Source organism: Nannobrachium achirus, assembly GCF_963921795.1.
Source record: "Nannobrachium achirus genome assembly, chromosome: 12".
NCBI lineage: Eukaryota > Metazoa > Chordata > Actinopteri > Myctophiformes > Myctophidae > Nannobrachium > Nannobrachium achirus.
The window spans coordinates 27518007-27543541 of NC_137832.1; the positions used below are offsets into that span (position 1 = coordinate 27518007).

The 25535-nt window shown below is 41.5% G+C and overlaps 1 protein-coding gene across 1 annotated transcript; it reads left to right on the forward strand.

Annotated features, from left to right (window-relative positions):
• The first annotated feature begins 24 nt into the window (after positions 1-24).
• On the forward strand, positions 25-22779 carry gfpt1 (glutamine--fructose-6-phosphate transaminase 1). Its single transcript, XM_080739507.1, has 19 exons — positions 25-103; positions 2514-2621; positions 3646-3753; positions 3972-4097; positions 4621-4679; positions 4783-4917; positions 5003-5064; positions 6557-6636; positions 6730-6841; positions 7357-7520; positions 9108-9203; positions 9713-9810; positions 11494-11614; positions 12021-12178; positions 15328-15442; positions 16920-17047; positions 17601-17768; positions 18511-18672; positions 20451-22779. Exons 1-19 carry the CDS (start codon positions 97-99, stop codon positions 20493-20495), a joined length of 2052 nt encoding a protein of 683 aa, XP_080595633.1. The 5' UTR covers positions 25-96; the 3' UTR covers positions 20496-22779.
• Positions 22780-25535: the final 2756 nt, after the last annotated feature.

Genomic DNA, 25535 nt, shown 5'->3' on the forward strand with positions numbered 1-25535 from the left:
CTAGGGAGGCGGGTCATAGTTTATACTGGCTGTACCAGATGCGGAACTGAACTGACTGAACACACACAGCAGATATTTGGCATCGACATTGCAGACATGTGTGGTGAGTAGTACTGAATAAAATTATAGCAAATGTGCATTATTGTAGGTTATGGCGCATAATGCCAACCAACGTTTAATCAGAGAGTGTATCTGTTGCACATATTAACTGCAACAGACATTTCAATGCTGAAATTGTTTAAAAATATCATGGGTGGCTAACTTTAGCCAACCAAAGCTATTTATTTCCCAAAGGATTGTGGCTATATTGCATATCTGGTATCTACATACGGCTGTAATGTAATGTGTTACTTGTTGATGTGACAGTGGGACACAGAACGTTGGTAGTGATGATGAATGATGTCTGCCTCCGTAAACGTTAGCCTGACATTACGCCCATCTCTTAAGCCCCTGTATTTGGGGTCCGTCATCATCCAAAATATATAAAAAGGATATACAGGGTTCCAGTGATGTAACTACAATTACTTATGTACTGATACATAAGTACTACTTTGATCGATTGTACTTCACTTGAGTTTTTCCAATGTCTAATACTTTAACGTCTACTCCATGCACGTACACCTCGGATCCAAATATTGTACTTTTACTCCACTACATTTATCTGAAAACTTAGTTAGGCCTACTAGTTACTTGATTTTGATTATTAATATAAATCATAGCCTACGATGCATTGTGAGCTTGTCGATCTGCTATTTTCTAATGATTATTTTTTATACATTTGAAAACTTGTGAAATGTGACATTCTGCATAATGAGTACTTTTAAGTACATTTTGATACCAATACTTTTGTACTTTTACTCAAGTAAATGTTGAATTCCAGTCTTTTACTTGTAACTTCTCTCCATGTTATGCACTTGTTATTACTAGCACAGACGGTCACGCAGCAACTTATCTTTGGATTAATTCTGCCAGAGATTTATTTTATCGATTCTGACGTGTGTGTCTCTGAATTCTCTGACATTCTCGATCCAAGGCTATAGCAACTAATGTATGGGTACAATCATAATAATCAGATACTGGAATATGAAATATTAATAATAACGTATAGTGCTCAATCAGTTGTTGGCTGCACCATGTATAGACATGACGGCACCATACAATGATTTCTTTGAGAGACCTCTGTTCAAGGATTGCCTGTGGCACATTTTCTCTCTTCCCAACTCCCATGTCCATGTCTATTTCAATCACTCTCATTGTTACTCATGGGTGATAACAGCTAGTCAGCTACCCTGTCTTCCATCATTCTCACTCTGTAATGTTTGTGTAACTTAAAAGGCATTGGGATACCGGAGTAGAGACACGGTGTCTCTACTCAGGTCAGTGTGTGACACACTGACCTGCTTTAATTTAGCATAGGTTGGCATGGAGGATTTCAGATTTCCCTCTGTTTTCATAAACAAAGATGGGCCTTGTGTTTGCAGCGCAAACTTTGCACCCACGCCCAGTCACACACTCCTGGGCAGTTTGCCCTTAGCTACCTTCTGCTGTCCCCCCTTCAGTCTCTCAATGGATGCTCTGTTAAATTTTACATTAAATGGTTCTTAAAGTAGGGGCTTGTCTTCTTGAACACAGACACATTTATTTAGAATTTATTTATTCAAATTAAATCTTGGCTACTGGAGTCTGAACATGTTGACCCTGTCATTTTACATGCTACTACATAAAGATATTTGCCAAGTTGTAGATGTGCACGTTCTACACATTTCATAAATAAATGTTATAATGTAAATGTTACATTTGTAGTTTCTTGGTCAGAATAAACCAAAACACCATATGTCAGATTGACCATGTATGGATGGAATTTGCTTCCCTCCCATGCTTATCATTGTGGTTTGACATGTCAGATACCATTCACTCCCAGGAAGAGATAGCAGACCACCAAACACCCATCCCATAGGCCATAAGCCATCTCCATTGTTCAATCGGGTTTTACTGCCAGAGCAGAATAAAATCACGCATAGTTGTTTTTGTCCCATTGTCAAACTGGTTTTTCTTGTTCATCCTCCTCTCTGTTGACTACTCAGGGTACATGGCATAAACGGGTTTGTCATCACAGGTATAATTTGGTCTCTTGAGCTTTTTGTTTTTTGTTTTGTTTTGTTACTATATTTAGCAAACATAGTAGAGATACAGGAGTCTGCACATGCACAAGGGTAAAATGTTGCCTTTATTTAACTAGGAAAGTTAATTGTGAACCAGTTTTCATTTATAATAATGACCGAGAGACACTGCCTGAGCTTAGATCTGTATTATTGATGAATGCCGGTGCAAAGACACTTCCTGTTCTTGGAAATTCTCAAATTTCAGTCATGATACGATGGGGCTCACCCCAACAATGACATTACTAGACCTGGGCTAGTTGACAAGTGAGCCTACCTCTGCATTTGGTTTGAGAGACTGTGTGTTGGCCAACATTTATGTGGCTAATACTACCCTCCTTTTTCCCTCTGCAGGAATCTTTGCCTATCTAAACTACCATGTGCCAAGGACTCGGCGTGAGATCCTTGAGATCTTGCTCAAAGGCCTGCAGCGTCTGGAGTACCGGGGTTACGACTCTGCTGGTGAGACAGATAGAAAAACCTTACATCAACAGCATTGTCCCCACTGGCATGTTTATCAGCTTTCTTTTCCATCATGGAAAACCCTGCTTCACAATGCGAAGTTCACATTGTATTTGATAATGCCAGGAAACTGTGTTTTTCTTCTCTTTTATCACACATTTTGAATTTATTGACTTCCTCTTTGATTTTAGAAACTTAGACAGATTAATGGCCCATGTTCATTTTGTCTTCCAAGTTTCAAGGTTATAGTAGTGATTCATTTGGTAGTGTTCCACCGAGGTTAACAGCATTTGCATGTATTTGAACTAGATCATTACGATTATGAAAGCTAAGAATATTATAGAGCAGGGGTTCTCAAACTTTTTTAGGCCGTGACCCCCAACATATATTAACTGGGGACCCCCACCCTGACAAGGCATTACATTTAATGTGACCGGTTCCACAGATAAACATTGTGAAAATAGCAGATCTACATGCTCACAACGCCTCGCACTGCAAGGCGTTGTGAGCATGTAGATCTACTATTTTCACAATGTTTGCCTCTCGCTTACTTCATAGTTGACAGTTTGGCCAGTTTGGTATTAAAACGGTCTTGAAAGTCCTTAAATTGTCACTTTATAAATGGGCAGATACCCTGTATACACTTATGTAGGTTTGTTTACCGTTGAGTGAGACTTTCTTTTACATTAAGCTAATAATCTGGGGACCCCACAAAAATTGAGAACCACTGTTATAGAGCAATTACACTTGCAGTAGTAGTTTGTAGATTTAGGCCTAACAAATAAAAATCACACGTGTGAAGTGAACATTTTAAAGCCCTATCTTATACTTCCTCTACAGTGGTGTCATGTAGTGAAAATGGCTGCGGTCTATAGTCAATCTACTGACAACCGATTCGGACTATTTTTGCATACAATGACATGACAAAAATAGGGATAGGGTTGATGTTTTTAAACATCTCCGAGACTCATATAGAAATGTTATGGTTTCAATCATCCCTGAGAGTTATCCTTGCTTTTTTCAGGTGTTGGAATTGATGGTGGTAATGGCAAGGAATGGGAGTCTAATGCCAGGCCTATCCAACTGATCAAGCAGCGTGGAAAAGTAAAAGCTCTCGAAGAGGAGATACACAGTAAGTGTCTTTGAAGTCTCGAACCCTAATATCACAGCATGTGACATCCCAGTATGATATACATTCCTGAAATCTTTGCATGAACGTCAGTATGTTTGACTTCTTTGCATATCTAAAAACGTTATCCGATTGCTGAGGACCTATTGCTTACAGCACACTGAACATGTGATTCCTAGTAGAATAAATGTGTGGGTGTTCTCTTTGTGTGCAACAAACAGAACAGCAGGACATGGACCTGGATGTGGAGTTTGATGTCCATGTGGGCATTGCTCACACCCGCTGGGCTACCCATGGTGTGCCCAGCCCTGTCAACAGCCACCCACAGAGGTCTGACAAAAACAATGGTTAGTCATGCTTCTAACCAACATCATACAACATCAGGTTTAAGATTTAATCGTTTTTGTATCAGAGTATACGGTATCTGGCCCAAAGAAGAAAACCAGAATAACTGTAATCTGTAATGTCATGCTAATGTATTCCCATTCAATTGTAGAATTCAATTCTTCCAGATTTATTTTACGCTTACTCCAAATAATAAAGTGTGCTCAAAACAATTACACTGTTCCTGTTACCTCCATCTCATTCTCTTGAGACAGAGTCATGATAGCTTACGCTTCTGAGGGAAGGAAGAGGTACATCCCGAGTGGGCGTTCCCTTTTCTTTTCTAGCCAGATTGCCTCCATCTAACAGGAGGCATCAGTCGAGCTTTACATTAGCTGGGCATTAGCCTACACATTAGAGTGCACCTTCTCTGGATGACAGTATTGAGTTTACTCTAAACAGACCTAGGGCATAGGTACTGATACAATACAAGTGCACGCTTAGGTACACCCTTTTAATGGTCACTTTAACTCTTTTTCTTCACAGAATTCATTGTTATCCACAATGGAATCATCACAAACTACAAAGACCTGAGAAAATTCCTGGTGAGCCATTATTTTGTGGAATTAAATTGGGAAGTCTCCAATGACCCATTATTTTATATCTATATCTATCTCTCTATATATAATTTTATATAACTTTCGACAGGAGAGCAAAGGTTATGAGTTTGAGTCTGAGACCGATACAGAGACCATTGCCAAGCTGGTGAAGTACATGTATGACAATCGGGAGAGCGATGACATCAGTTTTGCCACTCTGGTGGAGAGGGTGACTCTGCAACTGGTAAGAGCCTTCTCATGCACAGCACAACTGCTGAAGTGGGGAGTAGATGAGGGTCTCTCTAATGTCTTTGTGCCTTATCTCATAGGAGGGAGCTTTCGCCCTGGTGTTTAAGAGTGTCCATTACCCTGGACAGGCAGTCGGCAGCAGGTACCCTTCTTCTACTACTACTACTAGCGGATTCATGCTAGTTTCTTTCTACTATTCTATGTAGTTAGTGTGATTACTATAGGCAACCAGACTATTGTTCTAGGTCTGAGAACCTTTATGTCACCTAAAGTAAATCCGTTTTCAGTTACCCTAATTGCTGGACTATAAGCGGCACCTGAATATAAGCCGCACCAGCTAAATTTAGAACAAAAAACAAATGTTTACATATATAAGCCGCACCTGACTATAAGCCGCAGGTGTCCTTCCTGCTTCCCGCTAGAGCGCCCCTGGTGGCTGTTAGCTGTACAAATCTATATATAAATCCTTGTTAAAGACCATTGTAAAACTAACTAACTGGCCGTTTGCTGTGAAAATCTTTATATAAGCCGCACTGTAGTATAAGCCGCAGGGTCCAAAACATGGGGAAAAAGCCGCGGCTTATAGTCCGGCAATTACGGGTAACCTTTTTCTGTCAACTTGCTTTCATGTAACATTTCTGTAATCCCAAAAGTCCTTTGAGTTCAATGGATGTTTTTGTAACTTTTTCTGTAACCCCAAAAGTCCAGCGGATTCCTCGCGACTTGCGTCAGTGCAGAATTGCACCTTTCTAATTGTTTCCGTATTGCAGAACTATAACAGTCTTCTACAGTTATAGTGCTATAACCTGGAACTGAGTTTGCAACGCTATTTTAGTCGTGAATTTTAAAGCTTTTATGTGCTTTAATTGTGTTATTCAAAAAAGAGTTGTTGATTTGTGGAGATCATATTGCTGAGCAAAAACTTGTGAATATCACAAGTCTTTGTTTGCTACAGAGCTTATATATTGAATTATAAAATGTAATGTAAAATCCATTTCTTTGTGAAATGTCAAATAAGAAACAATGGCAGAGGTAACTTCAGGGCTGGTCTACAAAATTCATGCATAATCCCTGTAGCACTCCGTTGTGAAATGTGTAGATGTAAGTTACATAATTGTAATGATCCTATACCACAGGGGTCTTCAACAGGTGGTCCAGGACCCCTTGGGGGTCCTCAGAGTTACTACAGGGGGTCCTTCAAATCTTTGTGTGATAGAAACCTTTTTCTCCTTTTTTATATTAACCACTTTAACCCTAACGTCCATATTCTGAGACGAAGCCAAAAATAGCAGACCTGCGAGGCGTTGTGAGCTTGTAGATCAGCTAATTTCGGCAAAGAGCTTTGGTGTAGGTAGGGTGAGGGGAAAAAGAGCAGACTAAGTACAGAGTGAAAAGTCAAGTTTATTAAGTATTCCGTCAATACTTACCTGTAATAATCTTCAAGTGGTTAAATATCTGAAAACACAAATTGACTTGAATCCAAAATACACTGATGATTGTGCTGTCAAACGATTAAACTATATGGAATCTGAGGGTCCCTGCTTCATCTCTCTCTCAGCTAAAGCGTCCTTGACCTGAAAACATTGAAGACCCCTGTCCTATACCATATGTCATTTTTGTCAAATTTAATCTAGGAGAGGAGGTCCTCTGCTGATTGGTGTGAGATGCGATCACAAGCTGTCCACGGATCACATTCCTATCCTGTACCGCTCCAGTAAGTTTGACTGTATGCGGTTTTCAGTCATCTGTGTTATGATGATCAATATTACTGAGATTAAGTGTTATCTTTTGGGCTTCCCCTCTCCAGCTGGTAAAGACAAGAAGAGCTGCGGTGCCCTGCCCAGGACGACGGACCAGGACACCTGTCTGTTCCCTGAGGATGAGAAGGCTGTAGAGTACTATTTTGCCTCTGATGCCAGGTCAGCACTACGCCCTCCCTTCCCACCAGCTCTCACATGGCACCTTTCCACTGCATTTCCACTGCACTCCTTTTTTTCTTTTTTTGTTATTGTTGGTATTACCTCAAGGTTCCAATTGAGCTGAGACATTACCAAAAGGTGACATGAGAACACTGCATAAGAACTTTTAAACTAGCCATTGTACCGGTAATTGTGAATTGATTGTATATTGAGCACCTGCATGGTGTAATTCTTGGCTAAAATGTCGAGATCGTTTCCAGACAATATTAGCTTCAACATGAGCTTTGTTTAGCACACTGACCAGCTACATTGAGAGGTCCTATCTGAAGTTGAAAATGAAGTAAAGTGAGTAGAGTCGAGTTGAGACGGTACCTCGCAGTGGAAAAGCACCAATAGTTGTTCAGTTTGCTTACTTTTGGGTGTGAGTTTGCAGTCCGCTGTTTAGTCTTATTACACAAACTTTGTCAACCTGTGGACTGGTGATTTTAAAACTTTCTCCTGATGTGTTGTGGTAGCGCGGTGATAGAGCACACCAACCGGGTGATATTTCTGGAGGACGATGATGTTGCTGCTGTGACAGACGGACGACTGTCCATCCACCGGATAAAACGCACGGCTGGAGACCACCCGGCACGCGCCATCCAGACCCTGCAGATGGAGTTGCAGCAAATCATGAAGGGTAAGCTAGACGGCTACAGAACTCACTTCTCCAACTCCATCTCCTGCCCGTACCACAACCAGTAGCTCTGTCAGGAATGGAATGGACACCTACACAAACATGAGTGTTTATATATTTCTTCCTCCTCTTATTTCATGACCCTTAGCCATAATGTGTTAACATGTTAACGTGCCTTTTCCTGTAATTATGCACTGAAACCTTTTATTATGCAGATGGTCAGGCAGACATAATTTCTAATTGCTATATTACTTACATGGCTCATAGCCTCCAGACACGGAGCCTGTCATCACTCACTGCCAGGTAGTCATCATCCTGACTGATTCACTCACTGCCCCAGGGAGAACACAGCATCAAAGGGAGCAGCTGAGACACTTAGGGCGCTTTTTGACCGGCAAAGAACCGGTTTGGGTTCTTTCTCCCGCCTATGGGATGAACCAGAGGTGAGCTTTTCCACCGCGAACCGAGTTGGTTCCGAACCGTAAAAGTAGTTTCGGAACGGGAACCACAAAATCCAGTAAACCACCATCTGAACTGGGGGACAATGGCTCTGGTTCAGTCTGGTGGAAACGCAAGCCGGTTCGCAAGAAGGAACCAAGGTTCCAAGAAAGTTGAACGGCACTGGTTCTTGAACCAAGGTTCATTTGGTGGAAAAGGCCCTTTAGAATGTCCCTGCTGCAGGACGGTACCCACCCTTGCACTCTCTGTACCTGAGCTGGGTGTATGCAGGTCCGGAAATGTATTTAAATTCTGTGGTCTGGATTTCAGATAACTTAAACACTGTTACATTTAGTGTTTTAAGACTTAAATTCAGTCACTACGATGTAGCTTCTCTGTGCATTCTCGAGCTATGGATAGTTACTAGGTGTACCTGTACAGTCTGTGAACAAAGTTAGTTTCACATGTGTGCACACAAAATGTCATGGCTAACCCTGATAATGTTTATTTCTACTGGTAAATTAAACAAGCCGTTTTCTAGTCAATGCATTGTATAATAGAATACAGGGTTTTTAGTTCTGTATCATCATCTGTATTCCAGTAACTATTCCCCAGTGCTCCAGCAGAGGGCAGCGATACACTGCTCTTGGAAGGACTAAAGACATTCCTTTGTGGTCCTGTCATTAAAAGCTTTTATTTTTTTGTCTCCCTCAGTAACTCCATGGTTTCAATTCCTGGAGCCATTCTGCTGAATAACCTAATTCACATGACCCAAATTTCTGTCAGAAGCAGGCTGGAAAATACTTGCACATCTCATTGTTATTTGTAAAAAGAAAAAAAAAGTCTTGCACCGTTTTTGTTTTTAATTTAAGAAATGACTTTCGCTAGAGCACTAGTTGAAGAGGTACACTGCCAAAAACGGCATTGGTCTTATCTGTTTAGTGCCTAACATGACCCAGAGAGTTGACTTATCACCAAAACATTGTTTACAAAGTTATTTTCCAAACTTAGTGGTTTATTGTCAACAGGACTTTAATGTGTATCAGCAATATCTAATTTTACACTTCATGAACTTTACAATGTCCCCTCGACTTATTGATTTATTATCTTTGCATATTATTCTAAATTATTTTCCTGTCCACACCCCCACAGGCAACTACAGCTCCTTCATGCAGAAGGAGATCTTTGAGCAGCCGGAGTCTGTGGTCAACACCATGAGAGGAAGGGTCAACTTTGATGACAACACAGGTCAGAAAGGTTTCTGCTCGCTTTTCCACAGTGGAGCAGTAAAGGAATAACGCAGCTTGTAACGACACAATGTTCCACCCTGTCCCATTTTCCACCTCCAACATTTACACATTCATAACACTACAATCGCCAAGATTCTAATGCCGCCTCCAAATGCCAACAGTTTCAACTTTTATTCAATTCCTTTTTCCCCAGGAACCACACCAGAGTAATCTGTTCAATTTAACAACACCCAAAAAGTATAAACATATATCATGTGTAGCATAATAACTCAACATTAACATGATACATTTGTGTTTAAACCATGAGCGCCAAGACGGAACTCACAGTATATAGGAGTGCACATTATATACATTTGGAAATATACAAAGTGCAAAAAACCCAAATGACCTGTTGGCAGTCCTTGTGGCAAAACATTCTTTCTTGACTGAGTCATGTTAATGCTCCTTGGAACTATAGGTGGAAAATGGTTGGGAATGATGGATTGACTGTAAAGTTTGCCTTCTCAGTGATATTGGGTGGACTGAAGGACCACATCAAAGAGATCCAGCGATGTCGAAGGCTAATCCTTATTGCTTGCGGAACCAGCTACCATGCAGGGGTGGCGGTGAGTAACCAAATAACAGTAATAGTGGTGACACTTCTAAGGCAGCATCCATGTTTTTTCTAATGTGCAAAGATAAGCAGCAAATCGTTGTTGTCGGGTGGAAACCTTGTATGTCCAAAACTGTTCGTTTTGTATTTATCATTTTAAGAATTATTTAAAATGATGAAAATGGCTGATCTACAAGCACACAGGCGTTGTTTGATTGTAGATCAGCTATTTTCACTAGTTTTGTGCCACAGTCTTGTATGATGAAGCTTTACGAAAAACATACACATTTGTAACTCGGAAATACGAGGTTTCTGCCCGACGGAGACGAAATTCTATAACTTTCTGGATAGCAATCACTGTGAACTTAGTGTGAAGTGATTACTTTGGTCTGGACTGTGATAGTACACAGTACAATTATGTTCATTTAACTAAGTGTGTAGAAATGGAACCATCCATCACAATAATATTGTATATTTCATTGTGAAATGATGCCGTGGGATGGGCGGATGGCTGATTTAAGATGTCAAACTAATTGGACTCAGAGGATGGGTGTGACTTCTCACTACATACCTGTTGTGCAGTGCATAAACACAAGATAAATCATTGACACCCCCCCCCCCCCCCCCCACACACACACACACACACACACACACACACACACACACACACACACACACACACACGCATTCTATCTACAACATGATACACCAATGCACGGCAATCAGTTTTTGGCTACTTCGAAATAAAGACTACTTTTGTTTTGAAACCTTCAGTGTGTTTGGAAATACGCCCTGAAGAAATTCTGCACAGATTTCAGACTGCTCTGATGTTGAAGTCATACTAGTGTGCTCTGGTATGAGTTTATTTATGAATGATTAGAATAGATGCTAATTATCTTTGTGTAGCCTTTGAAGGCTCTATTGCTGAAACATGACATAAAAACAGTATGAATGAATACTTACTATTGTTTCTAATTCTGTATTTACTTCGCGTTGGGAAAAGTCACCTACAGACGGCTGCTACTCGAAACTTGTAGTAGACCAAGCTCATACTTACCTCCCCTTTTCCACTGTAAATATCTTCTAATTCTTTTTAATTTATTTTCCTTTTCTTTTTTTTCCCTTCCCTGTCCTAATTGTGGACACAGGTGTGAGGTTTGTGTCCCCTGGCTGTGGCTGGCTTGTTTCAGATAATGATAGTCAGGGGTGTCGCACCAAATTCTGGGCCCTGGGTACAAGGATTCACTGCGGGCCCCCATGAATGTTCTTCATAGGGGAGGGGGTTTAACCCATTTAGACCGGGAACGCATTATTACGCATTAACTATTGAAAAATAGCAGATATACAAGCTCACGGTGCGGCACTCAAGCTTTTTTTTTTTTTTTTTTGTAAGGACCCCCAAATTCCCAAAATAATATGTATTTGGCCACGGACCCCCATCTCAAAATATTTAGTTCCAGGGACCCCCCAGAAGCAAAATTTGAGTTACAAATGTTCGCTTAAAAAATACATATATTCAAAGATTTGCACATTTTCACGACTTTTCAAAAATAGCAGATCTACAAGCTCACTGTGAGCTTGTATATCTGCTATTTTTCAATAGCTAAAGTATAAAATAACAATTAAGGTCCCTCCACATTGGGCCCTAGTAACTGAGTCCCACTTTTCCCCCCCTTGTGACGCCCCTGTTGACCAGACCCGTCAGGTTCTGGAAGAGCTCACTGAGCTGCCTGTCATGGTGGAGCTGGCCAGTGACTTCCTGGACAGGAACACACCCGTGTTCCGAGACGATGTCTGCTTCTTCATCAGCCAATCAGGTGGGGAGTTCAGTGCCACCTGGATCCTGATGTGCATTCCATGTTTGTCCATAATTTTCCATTTGAAGTTACTGAACCTCACAGTCTTATTAATTTCAGCTGCTAGAAAAAAAAAGAAAAAAAAACACATTCTAAATGGAATTTAACTTTTCTTGCACCCCATGATTCATGTGAATATTTATGTGAATGAGGACTTCATCAATTGTCTTATAGCTTTGGCATGTCTCAGAGTGTGCACACCCAACGTAAAAAAAGAACTATTGGGCGTTCACAACCTCTGAGACACGTGTTTCATGTTGTGCTGTCTCTTATCTGATGGCTCCATATTGCAAAGATAATGTGTCTGACAGGCAAATAAATCATAATTATCAAGTATATTACGTAACCTGCCTGTCTCTGCCCCCAGGAGAGACCGCAGACAGCCTCATGGCCCTGCGATACTGTAAGGAGAGAGGGGCTCTGACTGTGGGTGTAACCAACACAGTAGGCAGCTCCATCTCCAGAGAAACAGACTGTGGGGTCCACATCAATGCTGGGCCTGAGATTGGCGTGGCCAGCACCAAGGTGAGCCCCCGAGTCCCAACTGTAATTTCTTCGAAGATTACATTTATGGCTCTTCTGCTTAGTTGGGACAACAAAGAGTGAGAGGAAAGAGGTATAGACATAGAAAGATAGACGCCTCCTTCGGCTCTGGTGCATGTGCATCGGGGGACCAAGGGAATCCGTATGCATTGCTTCCACGTGCGTCACACATACAGAAGTTGTTAGGCCAATCAGAGTCACGTGGGGGGCGGGTCTTTTCGTACACAGCCTGTAAGAACATCTGAGCTGTGCAACATCAGGAAATGGATGGAAACATACCAATAAAGCTCTGTTGAATTGAATTGATAAGTCACGGAAAAGACGCATTGTGATTGGCCAGTAGTCACTTGACTAGCAGCGATCCTTTAGTTTTTCCAGGATGTCTTTCCAGGATGTCCAGACTACAGTTGTTGCACGTCGCTCCAATGAACTGCAGACAGAGGCGGATGAGGTATCTAGTGTTTCATATCTATGGTTATGTGGGTCTCAGGCCAGGAATTTAACCTCCATTATTACCAAGGCGTATTTGAGCAAGGCAATCGGTACCCATTTGTTCAACTGTAGTTGCTTAGTGTCTGAGAGTTTGTTTGTAAACTTCAAATACATTGAATGTATGAATGCATGCAATGCCAAGCAGGATGTCACAGTAGAAGAGCACCTGGGTTCAGTCGGTCTTCTCTGGATAAATAATAAAACGACGTATCCTGATGTCTTTACCATGGTCCCCATTCTTCACAGATTGTCTCATATTCTCAGTGGCCAATAAAAAGTACATTTTCTCTTCACCATCGTCCGTTAATGTATAGCTCCTATGGTGGGAAGAAATTCCAGCAGGTTGGAATATCTGGAAAATATCTCCATCCTGAAGGGAATAGCTGTCCTCTCTGAAGGGCTAGGCTTAAGGGCAGGGGGAATTCCTTCTCCTCCTCTCCATGCGACGCAGCTGGTCATATCCAATTAGTGGTGCGAGATATAAATCAAGCGTTCTCATTTTCATTTTGCATTTCATTTAATGAACTCTCTGACATAAGAGAACATCATTATATTTGGTACGTTCCTCCAGTTGGAAGCTGCCATATCGATCTCGTATGAGAGGTGGAGAGTGCTGATATTCTCATTTGTGCCCTTGTAAAGTTGGGATCCGTTGGCTTTCTCTCTCTTCCCCCACTCGGAGCTTACAAGGTTGCCAGAAGGGGCTCACAGGAGAGTGTTAAGACCTGAGGCAGCGTAGCCCCCCAATCCTAGCTAGTGAGCACAGAGAGAAAAGCAGCAAGTCCCTCCCTGGCCCAACTCTTGGGCTTGGCTCAGCGAGTCTTGCACTGCTCCAAAGCCCCAGAGCTACGAGGCTGGAGAGCAGAGCACGCCTCAGAGACGCCATCATTTACTGCTTGGCTGACTGGGCCACACACCCACACCCATCTCAGCCCAGCCTTAGCTCATCACATCACAAGGATTCGCCCAAGTACTAAATGACTCCACAAACTCCTTTTGCATACTGTCCTTGACTGTCCTTTGTGTTAAAGGGGAAGACCACCCATTTTCATTATTGATCTATGTCATTAATATACCTTAGAGGAGTTGTGTAACTTGTGTGGAAATACAAAAAAAGTTCCCCCTCTTCTGTGTAGAACTGGAGGATTGATTTTGTGGTTTGTATTGTAAAGTACTACGGTGTGATGTCATCACGTTGCGATTTGCAATACAAACCCCAAAATCATTCCTCCAGGGGGAACCTTTTTTTTTTATTTCCACACAACTCCTCTAAGGTATATTAATGACATAGTTCAATATTGAAAATGGGTGGTCTTCCCCTTTAATTATAGCCTTTCTGATGAACAATCTTTTCTTAAATCTAAGAGGAAGAAAATGCAACATGATGGTCTTCCATTCAAATGTCTTCTCAGATAACGATGGCAGTGCCCATAAAGATTTGACAAAAGAAAGCTGAGAACACAAACCCAACACACTGCAAACAAACAGTGTTTTTTGTGTGTGTTTCAATTCCCTTTAAAGCCTCTCGGAGACATTGTGTCATCAGTGCGTGTGAACAGCTGGCATGTTCTGCATGACATGCACTTCATCTTGCACTATACAGTTGAAGTCACGCGACCATTGAATAGCACCATGGTTTACTATGCGGATTAGATTTGTGTCCACAACTGAGTTGACTGCATTGAATGGCAGACTTCTGAAAGGGCTGTGGTTAGGGGGCTGTCAGGCAAAATAGCTGTATAAAGGTTTTATGACCATACCCTTGGCCCAAGATGCTGGCATTGCCGAGCCCAGAGGGTCCTGTGAAATGGTTTGGAGGCGTTCTGTACCCATTTGGGAGATTTAATCGGCATTCAAGAAGCAAGGCCAAACATGATATGAAGGGATAGAAAAGGAGACAACGAAACCCACAAAGTCTCACAAGGGTTGATGTCTCTAGCATTTTCAGAATTGGGTGACAGTTGTTTTCTAGCTTTAGTTTACTCCAGTTGAGCGGCAGGTGTTTTATGTTAGGGTTTGTGTGTCAGTTGACAACCTTTATGAGATGTGTTCATTAGTTGTGTCTGTGACACGATGAATGATGGGCTGAGCTTCACTCCATGCTGTCTAACAGTGCCTGCTTAACCAGCCTATACTTAAACCCAGCTCTCCACCCCCCTCTCATCTGGTGTACATTATTAGCTGGAGACACAGTTTGTGATCAAAGCAGACAAACAAGAGGCTCAAGCTCCACAAACTAAGGTGCATGCTGCAGTGGAGATCTGGGTGTTTATTCTGTTATCTTCGGTCGGGGATGAGAGAGTCACAGTGTTTATAATGTACTACAGCATGGAAACTGGGAAGATGTATTGCAGTATCACCTTTCAAAGAGGTATCACCAGGGAGAAAAGTTGTATTCTTTTTATTGTAGATATAGATACGCCTATATTCTCTGGTCACTTCCAGGGTCACGCCTATATTCTCTGGTCACTTCCAGGGTCATGCCTATATTCTCTGGTCACTTCCAGGGTCAAGTCAACTCTCTAGCAATACTTCCTGTCTCTGTTCTTACCATTTCAGTGAGAGCAATAGCTAAATATGTAAAAGGCTGTTTGACATTAATCATATCTACCTTGTGTTTCTGTTTTTCTGCACTGCAGGCCTACACCAGCCAGTTTGTTGCCCTGATCATGTTTGCACTGTTGATGTGCGACGACAGGATTTCCATGCAGCCAAGACGTCGTGAGATCATCCAGGGCTTGAGAATTCTGCCAGGTAAATCATGCCTCACACGCAGGCAAGCTCGCTAGTTTCGGCGGGGAGTGTTATCCCAATCACGTAAGACTGGGTCAGAACACCACCTGCAGAAAACTGCATCCTCCCCTAGAGACTCTCTCATTGCTGTTGTTCAAACAATACCATTGGATGTAGAGGCTGATGTGGAAAGAGAATGTCAATAACTATTAGAAAATGAGCCCTGGCACATTCGAGGGGTGGGTCCTTGAAGAATGTCTGGCTGGCTCTGCATATACTTGATGCTGTCATCCAGCAGTGTGTTGACATTATCAGTCAATGATGCTGTACATCCCAGGATTGTTTTGAAATTGCGACTCTTTGGACTTTCTTCCAGGGTTGTGCCCTTTTTTGTGCCCTCACGCCAGCTGGAAGTGGACAGCTGACAGATTTTTTCACATCAGTTCATTATAGAAAGAGATACAAAATGGTTTATCTTAAGCAGTAAGCCCTGCACAGCACACAATGTGTCACTTTGCAATAAATATAGCCACGGTTACCACTCCACTAGTATTGGGATTCAAATGTTGGTCTTAAAGAAGAATTAGAAGTAGTAGAAGTAGTGTTTTATTTACCTTAATCTGACGTTAACTGATCCCAATTTGAGTAATAGAGCTCCTTTTTCTTTCTTTTTTAACCGCAGCTCCGATTGCGAGCAGTTGGGTACAATGCTAAATCGGTTATTTTTATTGCTAGAAAAAAAAAGATCTTGAATGTGTATCCTTCACGGCAACATCATACTGTCCACAGTGTTTGCGTTTCAAATGAGTAGCCATAGTGGACTATGGTGTCTCAAAGGGGAATTTAGATGAGTTTACCGAGACTTCAGGAAGTACAAAGTATGATGCCGTCGTGAACGATAAATAAATACAACAACAAAAAACAGCTCTATCACTCGCCTTGGGATATGACAATGGCCTGATTTCCCAAAGCGATTTGAGAGCCTTCGTAGCTTGCGCATGGTCATAGAGACCCATCGTAGCAGAAAAAACGTTTCAAGAACCGCACCTCCATAGCCTACGCAGGCTCCTGTCAACCAAGAGCCTTAGCAGGCTACGAAGGTTTTCGGGAAACTGGTTGAGTGTACAATGGAACCAAATGGCTGCAACGATGGTTGAGAGCACGCCTTGTGAATGGCTTTGGGAAACCCATAGTAAGGGCAAGCGTTTTGAAAATGTATATTTATACACAAAGATGAACTATATATCTTTTAGTATAAGAGAGATGGGCAGGCAGACTTTAGTGACAATGTTCAACTGGTAATCACATGCTGTGCTATTTCCGTGGCTTTATGTAGAAAGTTTCACTGCATACAAGGCTATTATTAGGATATGCCGTGTGCTCTAATGAGTGCACCTTTCTAGCTACGTGTACACCTTTGCTGCCAAAATATACGTCATCAATCTTGTCCTGATCTAATCCTTTCCTTCTCCCATGCCGTCTCCGCTTGGTTTCGTAGATCTGATTAAGGAGGTGCTGAGTTTGGATGATGAGATCCAGAAGCTGGCGACAGAGCTCTACCAACAGAAGAGTGTCCTGATCATGGGCAGAGGTTATCACTACGCCACCTGCCTGGAAGGAGCTCTGGTAAGCAAGTGAAGCCTGATGTAATGCATTTTAAGCTTGTAGTGAGCAACATTGTCGTAGGACAGAGTATAAACAACAGCTAACTTCACTCCAAAATGTAGATCAAGGCAGTGCACGCCGCACATTCTGTATACAAAACATTTTTTTAAACAGTTCAATACATCAAAAAACAAATGCAGATATTGAGAAGAAGGTATGTCAGCACACTGTTATTAGAAGATCCCAGTTCAACTTTATTCAGTTCTTACTATAACGTTTCAACCGTTAAAGATCTTATTCAGGCCTCACAGACCTGCACTAACACTGGTGCATCCAAACACAGCCTGCCCAGTTTATCAGTGTGTCCCAAGTCTTAGTTTTTCCATCAAATCTGTTCTGTAATCATGGCCAAGCTGACAAATGCAATGTCTAGGCCTCAGAATATATGTAATGTACTGTAAATGTACACATGCACCACTTTGTGCCATGTACACATCCAGGTAAAGTGTCTTTGGATTGGTGTAGATGTTGTATCTATCTATCTTGCATTTAAAGTTATGTTCTCCCTGTGTAGAAAATCAAGGAGATCACGTACATGCACTCAGAGGGCATCCTGGCTGGAGAGCTGAAACACGGTCCTCTGGCTCTGGTGGACAAGCTCATGCCCGTCATTATGATCATCATGAGAGACCTCACCTATGTCAAATGTCAGAACGCCTTGCAGCAAGTGGTGGCTCGTCAGGTGAGTCACAGGATGTCCTGTACATTAGTCTAGTGGTTCTCAACCTTTTCAGGCTGCGACCCCCAAAATAACCATATTTTAACTGGGGACCCCCCCACCCCAATGAGCACTAACAGTTGAACTGAGCGAAGTGAAAAGTATTCCAAAATAATTGGTATAACAAAGTTCTTTCAATCCTGATCATTAGGGGATCACTGAAAAATAAGTATCACAATGCAAACTGTACAGAGACTTTTAGAACATCCCTTCCACACCTCTTCATTCATCTCAATAAAAATGGTAAATGGTGCATTTATATAGGGCCTTTATCCAAGGCGCTTTACATTATGCATTACATTCACCCATTCACACACAATTCATACACCGATGGCGGAGGAAACCATGCAAGGCACCAACCAGCTCACCGGGAGCAACTAGGGGTTCATTGTCTTGCCCAAGGACACTTCGACATGTTGACAGGAGGAGCTGGGATTTGAACCGCCGACCCATGGATCATTGGCCAAATAAACACTGGGGATGGGTCCTTTCTGTGTGACATCATTGCTGTCGGTAATCTACAGCAGATGTTGACTTGCATTCCAAGGCATAAAAGTCTGAGTTTAAAAAAGCAGGTATACTTCAGGCTTGACCCAAACTATCTGATTTTATTCGATTTTTTATTTTTAGACTATCTTCAGGATTAGGAGAAGAGCAGGCAAATGACAGAATGGTAGAATTCTAAATCTGCTTGTTTGGTTTACAGGGGCGACCCATTGTGATCTGCGACAAAGACGACTATGAGACCATCAAGAACTCGAGCCGCACCATAAAAGTGCCTCACTGTGTGGACTGTCTCCAGGGCATCCTGAGCGTCATCCCTCTACAGCTGCTGTCCTTCCATCTGGCTGTCCTCAGAGGCTTTGACGTGAGTAGTACTGACACTGAAAATGTTGAAATTCAGGCCAGACCACAAAGGCACTCATGAAATATAGGCCACCTAGACCAGTGGTTCTCAACCTTTTCAGGCCGCGACCCCCAAAATAATCATATTTGAACTGACAAGCACTAAGAGTTGAGGCATTACATTTTGTATAACACGGTTCTACTGTGAAAATAGCAGATCTACATGCTCACAACGCCTCGCGTTTGCGAGGCGTTGAGAGCATGTAGATCGGCTATTTTCACAATTTCTGCCTCTAATCTTTGACAATTTGGCCAATGTTTTAATTTGTCATTTTAGAGGTTTTAAAAAGTCCTTAAATTGTCACTTTAGAAATGTGCAAAAACCCTCTATACATTTAAACTTTATGTTGGTTTGTTTACTGTTGCGTGAGAAAACAATGTTTCACATTAAGTTAATCATCTGGGGACCCCAACAATAATTTGGGGACCCCCCCTGGTTGAGAACCACTTACCTAGACAACACTGTTGATGCTACTGGAAAAGCAGTTCATAGAGGTCTCAAGATGGCTCAGTTTGCTGTTGTTTGCAAGTAATGGAGAGGTTTTTGGAGGCCTTGGCACAATTCAATAGCTCACGCCCACCCACCTTACAGTAAATATCCCTAAGGGTCGATTCACACTCTAATAAGGAGCCTAAATTATTTCGGTTCGGCAGCTGTCCAGACCCAAATATGGGTTTCCCCCCCCCCCCCAGTTCGGGAGAGCATCAACCGACTAAACTCGGCTCCTCTGTGCTGCTGAAATGTTGTGACCTCCCGACTTAATTTCGGTGCTCAGCGGTGTCTTCTCATTCATTCAGCCCGGCTCCAAGTTCATATTTTCGTCTGTGAAGCCAAGGAAACAGCGGCCGTTTGGGAGGGAGACAAGCCGACTTCCAAATGCTTGTGTGGCCGTGTTTGAGCGTCGCATAGCGGATGCTGGCTCTCGCTGGAGAGTGAGACTGGGAGGCGCGCGCACACACACACACACACACAGCTTTGCTGCGTGTCTCGCTAGTCACTGACCGTTTTAAAGAGAAAAGAAGAGCTTAAACACAACTTTGCTAGTGTTCCGTGTTGATAGGTTAATACAATAGCTATAGGCTATATTACCGTGTATAGCCGATCTGTCGCGTCAGCGACGAGTTGTTGTGACAGTGGTGCATGTAGAAAGAGAGGCGGCACGTCTATAATGTGGGTTTGTAGATTAAATGTTTTCAACAGAGCTCGCGTGTGTGTGAGAGAGCCTGTCTCCATCTGGTGCTGCTGGAGCTGCTGCTAACCGGACCTCCAGTCATTCAGCGTGCAGGCGTTGAGGGCCATTCAGATATCTATCCGCCCTGCAACGCTCATTCATCGGCCACAAACATTTTCATGCCATGGACCTCCAATATTTACAAGCAACTTCGGCACTAGCCGTTAAGAAAGTATGAATGGACTCCCCCCGAACCTAAATCATTTCGGGTCGGGGAGCCCTCCCGAACCGAAATAAGTTAGGCTCCTTATAAGAGTATGAAACGAGCCTTAGTATCTTTGGATCCTGTGTGATGAGAACAGCTTTGGCTCAGGATTTGAGGGGTATAAAAACAGCTTTTAAAGCAGCTGTATATCTGTCTCACACTCAAGTTAGAATGGACTCTTGAGAAGATCCTTAAATCTTAACCATAGTGTTTTCTTTTTGTTTGTTTTTTATCATTGCAATTTGTCTCTATTATGTCTGGTCCTTTGGCTTGTATTAAATTCTCTTTTTGTCATTGACACAGGTGGACTGTCCAAGAAACCTGGCCAAGTCTGTGACGGTCGAGTGAGCAGCACCACTTCTCACAAAACAACACACCCATATTCTTACACAGGGAGATGGCGTTGGAGCTGCTGTGCACAAACCGATACCAAGAGAAGACTATTTTGTGTTTCTTGTGTCATGGCTCTTTTAATGCAACTGGTAATGTTATATTCAAACAGAAATACTGCATCTTACAGTCTCATTTGAAGAAAAGAAACATCGATTGTTGTCATACAGTATCACCGTTAGAAATAGTTTTGTCCATGGTGGCGAGGTTTGGGTAGCAGTGACATTAGCTGCTGCTTTTATTGTTTTATTTCTATGTTATTTGATTTGTTTTTCGTTGCTTAATTGGCCCACGGCAACTAAGAGAGCATCTGAAATGAGGCTATTGTATACATGGAGTAGATTGTTGACAGCTGAGTTAGGTGTGGGTGTGATGTATTGAAGCCCTTTCTGAAGTTACTGGCGACATCTTTTCATTAGTGCAATGATCTGCACTGTGTCGGGATCAGTTTTCGTTGGCAGCTAATCATTTAGTGTCTTTACTCCACTTAGAAGTAAAAGGCGATCTTAAATCATTCCAAGCCATTGGTCTCTTCTCCTTGTCCCTAAGTGAAGCACCTTACAAAGTTTGTATTAAAGGCTTAAATGCTTTTGTTCTGGAGTTCCTTTTAAGTACACTTTATTGTTGTACAAAGAGAATCTTGAGTTACTTATGGTTGAAAGATTTACTGTTCGGAGGTTGGGGGGAAAAGCTCATACACTATTGTGTAGAAAGTTATTGTCTGCCTATTGAGGTAAGGTTACCAAGTGCTCTATCCTGGCCAACCTCTGTCTTTGGCACCTTTTAAGGTAGAAGATCTCAGAATTTGATCTCATCAGAATAGGTCAATTAGACTAGACCTATTTTAAAAGCAAGTTCTGTTAAACTGGTAGGTTGACCAGTTGGTGAATATGGATGTTTTTCTTTTTGTTTTTGTAGATGAAACATAATGCCTTTTGATGTTTACACTTATCGTGCTTTAAGTTCATGTGGGCCACTATACTAGTACTTTCATTCTTTGGGCTTTTTTTGGCTCATAGCTCAAGATACCTTTTGTACAATTTGTCTCCAGTTTACAGTATATAAATAAAAACAATGAAGTTACTTTTTGTAAGTACAACTTGCAATGTTACCAGCCCACAACCTCGCCACCATGACCACTGTGATTGCAATATTGGGACCATTTGTAGTTGTCTTTGTTATATTTTTTCATTTTATTTTCTCATTGTACATTATTGGTGTATTTTGATTCGTAATGTGAATGTGACTGAACCTGTCAAACCAAAAGTCACTGTCATTTGCAATGGCTTTGACACTTGGAAACCAAAACATGTATGTATACTACAGTAGGTTGTGGGGCTAAGAAGGGGCCTGTCCTGGGACCTAAGGGAGTGTATGTATCATTATGCAGCAGTGGGTTAGGTTACATTGTAGCTGCTATTTTAGAGGTTCAGAATTCAGCTTATTTGCTTTCCTTTGTCTTTCTTTTTTTCCCCCAAGAAATTGAGTTCATAAGTAAATGCTTTTTTATTAATTTTGTATTTTAGTCAAATCTTGCTTTTGCAATCAAGCCTTAACTTCTGTTTAGGCAATAGGCATATACTGTCTATTCATAGTCTATTCAATGTTCTGTATAGAGCAGTGGTTCTCAAAGTGGGGTCCAGGGACCGTTGGGGTTCCTTGAGGGTAGGGCTGGGCAGAAAATATAGAAACCAATATTTAGAACCAATAACCAACATAACCCTGCTCCTGTAGGTTAAGCCATTAATCAAGGTTATTAAAAAGAAATCTATATCAATGAATCAACATGGAAACATTTGAATAGATTCTTTTTATAAGACTAAATTGTTTAGTCTGATTAAGAACTTAACCCTGTATTATACAACAATGGTTGACACACTGTGAGCTTGTAGTTTGGTTATTTCAAAATAATCGTTAATAGTAATGAAGGCAAAGGTTTGAAATCTTGATATTGATTTGAAGTCATATTGCCCACCCTACTTGAGGGGGTTGCATGAGAACCACCGATATAGAGCTTTCTCTGAGCCAAGTGAAAGGAATGGTTAGAAAACTGAAGGATGTAGGACAATTATTACAGGTACCTTGAGTAACCTAAATACTGTATGCAGGATCTATTGGTCCCTTGACTGGAAGCATGGACAAGGGAACTGCACTAAAATCCCAGGAACATCTGTTGGAAACTATTGGGTTGCTGGGGGAGTGCGGTACTATTTATTAGAACTAATGATGCAATAAAGTCATGTGCTTCAATTTAAATTTGTGATCCTTTTTGTTTAGAAATATGTCTATATAACCGTTGGGCTACTGAATATTATTGGTCTAACAAAACCAAATCAATCAAGGTATAACAATTAAGTTGCATAATGTAATGATTTTAGCCAAAACATTTTGCAAATAGACATCCGTTTTATTACAGTAAATGACAAGCAAATTAAAAATCCATTATGGCTATGGGTCTGCTAAAGAAAATGGACATAAAAACGTTCACAGAAGTCATTTCCCTTAAAACAATGGCTTTTGTTGCCATCAGTAAAACAGTCAAGTCTTCAGGCCTACATTTTCAGGGGGTTCTTCAGGAAGACAAAGGTCCCAAATGATGGCAAGCACCTGCACAGAATATCCAGTGATGCTCTTCATGGTAGACAGTGTAGAGTTTAAAAAACCATGTACAGCCACTATGAGCGCAAAGACTGGGCTGATAACCATTAACAGGGTGGACAGTGCTGATTGAACCAGGGCCAGGATGGCTGAACAAACAGACAGGGAGCTTTGGCAAAGAGAATAAATAGCACACAACACTGAACTGATTGTCTTGACCCACTCCAGACATTGTCTGCTTGTGAACCACAAAGGTGACCACTTGCTTCTCAGAGTTTGTGACGGATGCCAGGTAGACTGGGTGGGGAAACTGTCTTTGAAGTTAGGTTTTTCTTGGTGTTCGCAGGCTGCTTCATGCAAGGTTACACCTAGTATCCACCCGAGAGATGAGTTTATTTTCAACATGGCTGAGAGGAAAAGGGCAACGTTGACAGTCAGAACAAGTGCAGCCTCCAGCACATGTTGATTGCAACGACTGACAACAACAATGGCTTCACAAATGACACCCATGGCTTGGCTTGGAGCAAAGGAAAAAATCTCCACCCTACATGGAACGTTGTAAAATACCTTTGTCACGAAGATTTAAAATTCAGATTACATCCTTTGTGCTCCATAGTCCCAAATCAACAACGTGCAAGTGGCACAGGCAAGTAGCTGATTCTGATTAAATAACAGCTGTGCTCCTAATTGGGGAAATTCAGTGACTTGATATTATTGGTGCTAATCTGTCCTAATCCAACTGCAGCCATCTGGGCATATTTCTTTCAAAGGTTTTTCCTATCTTGAGAATGAGCAAAAGGCCATTGGAAACATGTAAGTTCAGTTGTTATATTCATTATATAAATGTCCTATTTCAAATATAATATACAGAATTTTGCGATAGGTGGTCAGGAAACAGTGCTCTTTATCTTGAATTATTATTGTTTTTGTTGTATGTTCATTCATTAACCACAAATAACTGAAGCCCACTTGACCTGTATCAAATTACACAAAATATGACCTAGGCCTACTATCTGCTATCTTTGTGGAATGCCATTCAGCATCCACAGGTGCAGGGGGAGGGGAATAAATCAGTGAAGCCGTTCAACCATCAAACCATGCTGTACTGACTGGATGCTCTGCAAAGAAACAAGGAGGTTGCTAAACAACGCCCTTTCTCAAGACTTTTCTCAGTCATACAGGCCAGCAATACTGAATTCCAGCATTGCAATGTATGCATTAGTGACTGAAAATACAATGTTTATTACAAATTGCCTGTATTTTAAGTGTGGGTTAGGGACATGCAGAAGCTGTGCCTATTGGCCCCTTATCCCCAGAACACATTCTGTCATGACCAATTAACACTGGCACACCTTTCCTGCAGCCTCTCCATATTTCCTGAGGATTAGCCTAATATTTTCCGAGATAGCTCACTCCATTCGTGCATGTGACATAATTCAACATATGAACATCTGGATGCGGTTAGCTGCACTGCATGCACATATCCCCATGTGTGTCCTTTCTCCTTTTCTGAGGAAGGTGCACAGCACACTGCACAGGTCTGTTTGCATCCGGCCACTTAGCACAGTGCACAGCATTGATTTATTTGTGAACCAACCAAACCCTTAAACCCAATGATAATAACAATTGTCTAACTTGCAGTCAAACTGAGGAATAACATTCTGAACAATCAGAATGTGAGTTGCATAATAATATTTGAACAATGGAGGATGTGTAATATTGCAAGGAATCACATAGTTTAAACATGCTCCAAGTGATTGTTTTGGGTAAAACAATCCCCCCATCTCTCCATCTCTTTAGTAAACGTAAAATACATTTTCGAACGGGACACCAATTTCATACTAAAACTATAATCAGGAAAAATAATGCATTTATCAGCTTCAGTAGTGCTGATGTTGTCTGCTTTTTCTTCCCCTATCACTTCCAATATTGTTTATCTTGGATCCTGTATGAATTTTCTCTCCTAATTGGATGAAATTTATATTCTGGACCTCAAAAAACTATTTTCTCTTTATTAACGAGCCGGAGAGACTGGGAGGCCCCATGATTACTAGGCGAATAGCGAACAGTTATTTAACCATTAACCAAAAATATCACTTACACCTTTTATTTTAGATTGTTAGGATTAAATGATTAATAGACTCCTGATGGAATGTTAAACATAGGCTAATGTGTAATGCCTGCTTTTCTATGTCAGTGTAATGTTACGCCTATTATTTCACAGCCAGGTAAACATTTAATCCCTGAAGGACCAGATAGTGATAGGTTCCAGACAGTCTAGTATCTTATATTTCAGTTGTTTACTTTTATCTTAAATTAATCTTGATTTGTGTACATGTGTCTTGGTGGAAAGTAACAAACAGCACAACATCTTTGGGTTTCCTTAACATTTAAGACATG